The sequence below is a fragment of the Salmo salar genome, chromosome 28, assembly GCF_965601325.2.
Source record: "Salmo salar chromosome 28, fSalSal1, whole genome shotgun sequence".
Classification (NCBI taxonomy): domain Eukaryota; kingdom Metazoa; phylum Chordata; class Actinopteri; order Salmoniformes; family Salmonidae; genus Salmo; species Salmo salar.
This window is the reverse complement of record NC_138318.1, coordinates 9305635-9311455: the sequence shown is the minus strand read 5'-3', so window position 1 is coordinate 9311455 and position 5821 is coordinate 9305635. Positions and strand designations below refer to the sequence as shown.

Below are 5821 nucleotides of genomic sequence, written 5' to 3'. Positions count from 1 at the left end.
TCTCCTCGTCCAAGTTGTTGTTTAACTGCACTTCATGTGTTGTCAAATGTAGTTGTTTCTTCCCAAATGAACAGAACCATGTCATCAAGGGAAAGGAATGAGTGAAAACAGGTTATCAAGACAGGACCAGAGATCCAGTTCCTCTGCAATCCAGGGCATGAAGTATGTCAGTGTAATTGTTTTGTTAGAGAATAAACAAAGACGTTCTCCTGAAAGGATGAACCAGGTAATTGGTATTTTACGAACAGGCATTCTGTTGTAGTTCATTTTCGGAGAATGTAGGGTAGCAGTGACAGATTCTGGTGTGTTTTGTATGAAAAAAGAGTAACTGAAAATGTGGCCAGATGCAGCAGTAGTTATAGTAATCATATTAGAAACACTTGTAATAGAAATGTATGAGCCAGAGACCCTTGTATGAGAGCTTTATTCCTTCCTTGGGTGTTCATTCATGTTCACATGGATCTTTACAAACAGTCAGATGGTTGAAGCTTTCAGCAGTGATCTGAGCCATGCGAGAGACCACATCCAGGGATGAAGTACTGAACAAAGTGAACAAAAGAGGGAGAATGCTAGCTCTGTGGAGCAGATTCAGTCTCTTCTACTTCATTCTATAGCCACTGCTGGAATCTATATACACTCCCCCAGGAATGGCCCCAAAGTTTTATATCAGCTGCACATTCAAGCTTTATTCATTCAACAACAAAAAAAACATAACCAACCAACCAATAACATAACATTCACTCAGGGGTGGGCAGTGCAAAGATAGAAACACAGGAGGGTAAATAGGGGACGCATTCACAGTTTACAGGCAAAAGAACGAGAGCAGAAATTGGGGCTGGAGGGAGGGAGTGGGCTGGGGTGGGTGGGTGGGTCTGGGCCTTGTTTAGAAGCACTTGCGATGCACAATGGAAGGGCCGGCCTCGTCGTACTCCTGCTTGCTGATCCACATCTGCTGGAAGGTGGAGAGGGAGGCCAGGATGGAGCCACCGATCCAGACGGAATACTTCCTCTCAGGTGGGGCGATGATCTGGTAACACAGAAGATGTCATTTAATACACAGAATGAGCCAATCACATAAGGTACAGTACAATAAAACTTAGTAAGACAATATCAGTGATATTTAGCTTCAGATTGAGTCTGAACAACTTGCATGAAATCATGAAACATTTATCAAGACAAAGATTTATATTCAAAGAAAAGTGGTCAAAAGGATAATTGCGTTGAAATGGACCAATATCATTACTGGCTGTGAATGCCAAAAATAGACCTTTAAATTGGGATGAATACTATATTGAACGAGGTCAAATCAGGGTATAACATCTCACACAGTGACTTGTAAGTTAATTCTGGATGTTAGTATCTTCTACACACCTTGATCTTCATGGTGCTGGGGGCCAGAGCTGTGATCTCCTTCTGCATTCTGTCTGCGATGCCAGGGTACATGGTAGTACCTCCTGACAGGACGTTGTTGGCGTACAGGTCCTTACGGATGTCAATGTCACACTTCATGATGCTGTTGTAAGTGGTTTCATGGATACCAGCGGACTCCATGCCTGGGGAGAAACCAGAGGAAATCACACAGAGTCACAAGAGACCGAGATAGATCTTTGTTTCAAACTGTTGAGAGAAAGGCGGCTGGAGAGAGTGAAAAAGGGATGCAAATAAAGAGAGAGCGGGATTACCGATGAAGGAGGGCTGGAAGAGGGTCTCGGGGCAGCGGAATCTCTCGTTGCCAATGGTGATGACCTGTCCGTCGGGCAGCTCGTAGCTCTTCTCCAGAGAGGAGGAGGTGGCAGCGGTGGCCATCTCATTCTCAAAGTCCAGGGCCACGTAGCACAGCTTCTCCTTGATGTCGCGGACAATTTCTCTCTCAGCTAGAGATAGGAGAGTAAGGGGGAGGTTAGATCAAGGATTGATTGATAGTTTGGCAGAACAGCACTTCTGGATCCGCGTAGGCCTCTGCTTAAAAGTCGTATACTTTACAGTATGAGAGAATATAGTGTCATCAGAGATTTGCCCATCCCAGAGTTCCTACTGACCGGTGGTGACGAAGGAGTAGCCCCTCTCGGTCAGGATCTTCATGAGGTAGTCAGTGAGATCGCGGCCAGCCAGGTCCAGACGCATGATGGCGTGGGGCAGGGCATAACCCTCATAGATGGGGACGTTGTGGGTGACACCATCACCAGAGTCAAGGACAATACCTGTGGAGGTTTAGGAGGACACCGTTTTTGGGAGGACACAAGGTTAAGACCCAGTGGAACTGAATGGCCAGTATAAAATGAGGCTGGTTTTGACTGGTGTGTTAGACTGACCTGTTGTGCGACCAGAGGCGTAAAGGGACAGAACAGCCTGGATAGCTACGTACATGGCTGGAACATTGAAGGTCTCAAACATAATCTAGAACAGGACCATTTGTTTAGGTTACAGTGTTATTTTTTTCACACTAACATTTTGACAGTGCGCATATCATTCTCATGGCACTCATCAAAGGTCATAGCATCGTGTAACACATTTCTTCTGTGTATATCAAGAGCATTACAGAGCCTTAAAAGGCTAGGTTTAGAGATATACATTGGACCAAGTCCCAGCTGTAGTGTATGAGGGTCATCACCTGGGTCATCTTCTCCCTGTTGGCTTTGGGGTTAAGGGGGGCCTCTGTCAGCAGGGTGGGGTGCTCCTCTGGGGCCACACGGAGCTCATTGTAGAAAGAGTGATGCCAAATCTGCCAATCAACACAAACCAATCAAACAACAGCCTCACCACAACCGGGTGAAAAAAAAGGGGTTCGATTGAGGCCCTTGTTGAAAATCCCACACGAAAACATTGAGGTCGATTTTGAGAGAAATTTACGATTCTAAGTGAATAACACCATCTGTTGCATGCATCTGTTGAGGGGATGACAGCATGTGCCCTGAGATAATTGGTTGACATGTTTGTCTCTTAGTCACCGGGGATGAGTCATAGCTAAATTACATGACAAGACTGCCATGGTGGAGGATGGGGGGTTCCATTAGCATAACATCTCTTTCGCTAACTCCATCTTTATCTAACCAATGATCATGTCGTAGTTCTGAGAATAGATCCTGGATCTAAATGCCACTGGATGGATCCCAAAGTGCCACCCGGGGAGTTGTGTTGGCTGAGGGGCTATTTTTGGGTGACATGATGGAAGATGAACGTACATCAAATTCCATGTTAGAGTGTGGTCCTGTTTTCCAATGTGATTTTTTTTTTATGGTCATCTAAGTCATGTGTGTTTTATGAGTCTGTGTGTCATTGTTGTATTGTGTGTAGTATGGTGTGGTAGGCTTACTTTTTCCATGTCATCCCAGTTTGTGATGATGCCGTGCTCGATGGGGTACTTCAGGGTCAGGATACCTCTTTTGCTCTGCGCCTCGTCACCCACATAACTGTCTTTCTGTCCCATGCCCACCATCACACCCTAGGGAGAGGAACAGGCTGCTCAGAAACACACTCACCACACTGTAAAGTGGATGCTATCGCTAGCACTGAAATTCAACAAATAGACTTTGCTGTGTGGAGCCTTAAACCATGATGGGTAAAAAAAGTGAAACATTTAAATAAAAATGCTTTCAAATTAAGAATATAACAAGGACCATGAAAGACTACGGTCAAAAAGTGGATGATTTCCCATCGCCCAATCAGAAGTCGGTTACATTCTGCCTCTCTTTTGATGGACAAATGGCGGCTCACCTGATGTCTGGGACGGCCTACGATGGAGGGGAATACTGCTCTGGGGGCGTCGTCCCCGGCGAAGCCTGCCTTGCACAGACCGGACCCATTGTCACACACAAGGGCGGTGCTCTCTTCGTCGTCACACATTGTCAATTCTTTGCTTTACCTTCCTTACTCCGACGGGAGACAATCACTGCAGGGGCACCAAACAGAAGAGTAAGTTAACATCTACAGATTGGTAGATTTATGTGTGTGTGTGTGTGTGTGTGTGTGTGTGTGTGTGTGTGTGTGTGTGTGTGTGTGTGTGTGTGTGTGTGTGTGTGTGTGTGTGTGTTCACATTTATGTGTGAGTAAATCTATCCCTCTATAGTAATGTGACCACACCCTTCTGAGGTGAACCGTAAACCATAACAAAAGTCTGGTGTGGCAATTATTGACATTAATTCATGCAGGAATACATGGCTCAGGTAAATCCACTAGTGTGTACCAAAATGTGAAAAAAATATATAGGCAATTCCTATTAAAAGTGAAAAAGTCAATTTGGAAAGTTGGCATGTGCTTGGAGTACAATATAAATACATTTTTCCAAAAGCCTAAGAAGCACATTGTATAACAATGTTATAATACTGTAAAAATGTAACATTAATAGCAGAACATTCATGATTAAGACCAAAACTCCCCATAGGAATTACCCTACAACCCTCCTGAGTTAGGGTTAGGGTTGTACTCCAGTCGGTAATGAATGAATTCAGCACCCTGGGAAAACTTCCTAATTAGGAAATGATGCGACATCATGTCTGTCTTTGGACTGGACTTTGAAAACCTTTCTCCTTCACTCCCTTTCTCTCTGGCCCTGCCTGTCTACAATCGTAAAAAAAAAAATTGAAAGGAGAGAAACACGACAGGGATGGGTGGGAGAGAGAGGGCAGCAGAATCAAGGAGAACCATATTTAGTCATAAACCTTTGGAATAAAGGATTTCCAAAGCTTTCCAGCAGAGGGTACCATGAGCAGCTATGATGGAGTTCACTGCTGAAAGTTGGCTGGTGTTGAACTCTTCAAGACTCCCATCATTTGCAGAACATAACAGAGACCCCTATATGCAACCAGTCATCATCTCATTTGCACATTTCAAAAGCTTTTCACATTTCAAAACTGTGTACAGCGTTTTCCAAAACGTCCAAACTTTCCAAACTGACTGAGTTCCCAAGAGACTTAACACTCTATGAGACAATCTATCAGCCTGACTGTCCCCAAGAGATGTTACAAGACTTTGAGAGAAATGTTTCTCTTGCTTTATGACACTGACCCAGCTGTCTAATACCATGATCAACTAACTGAAAAAACAATTGATAATTGATAACAGGTATCTTAGCCTATACCATAGTTCAACAAGACATTGCAAATTGAGCATTTACAACAGTGTTATTCTACCACACTCTTTCAAGCAGCAACACTTGCTTCTCAAACCACAAATCCTAAATGAACCACAACAGCATGAGGCTTAAGATCTCTTCCAAGAGCTGTGACACTTAATACCTACAACAGACCACAGTAACTTAGTTGTGAGACTTCAAAAGCCCTGTCTTGCATTAACATACACCTGTGAGATTAGCCAAAGCTCTTCAAGGCTAATGAGCTTGGTTTAAATTGAGCAGCCATCTGTGCTGTAAGGTGCTGACCCCTGCAGTTGACTCAGACTAGCAGATTAGCAGCTAACAATTTAGCAGGTGTCGACTTGAGGCAGTCAGGCAGACTGGCAGGCAGGAGAGGAAGAGAGGGTAGCAGAGCAGGGAAGAGGAGGAAAGACGTGGAGAGAAGAGGAAAGAAGATGGTAGGAGAGGAGCAGGGAGGAGAGAGGACAGAGAAGGGCTGAGAAGAGCAGGGAAGAGAGAGGGGGAAAGGAGAGGTGAGGTGGTGGTCCACTTACCCTGACAGTGCTTGGCCGGGGTATGCCTCTCAAGGATGGTGTGCCCCCTCACTGGCCTGGGGAGAGTTTATGTAGCTCCCAGACCCTATCCTCCACTTCCCCCTCCCACTTCCCAAACATGGAGCCGGGGCTGCACTCTCCCTGTCTGCCTCACTCAGCCAGAGCCTTATAGGGATGGCCGGGGAAAAACAGTCCA

The 5821-nt window shown here is 45.1% G+C and overlaps 1 protein-coding gene across 1 annotated transcript; it reads right to left on the bottom strand.

Moving 5' to 3' along the window:
- Positions 1-407: 407 nt before the first annotated feature.
- On the bottom strand, positions 408-5768 carry LOC106589387 (actin, aortic smooth muscle). Its single transcript, XM_014179292.3, has 9 exons — positions 5626-5768; positions 3715-3889; positions 3314-3442; positions 2612-2722; positions 2313-2397; positions 2040-2201; positions 1683-1874; positions 1372-1553; positions 408-1027 (listed from the first exon to the last, which is right to left on the bottom strand). The coding sequence occupies exons 2-9, from the start codon at positions 3841-3843 to the stop codon at positions 884-886; spliced, it is 1134 nt and encodes a 377-aa protein (XP_014034767.1). The 5' UTR covers positions 3844-3889; positions 5626-5768; the 3' UTR covers positions 408-883.
- Between the last annotated feature and the right edge of the window lie 53 nt (positions 5769-5821).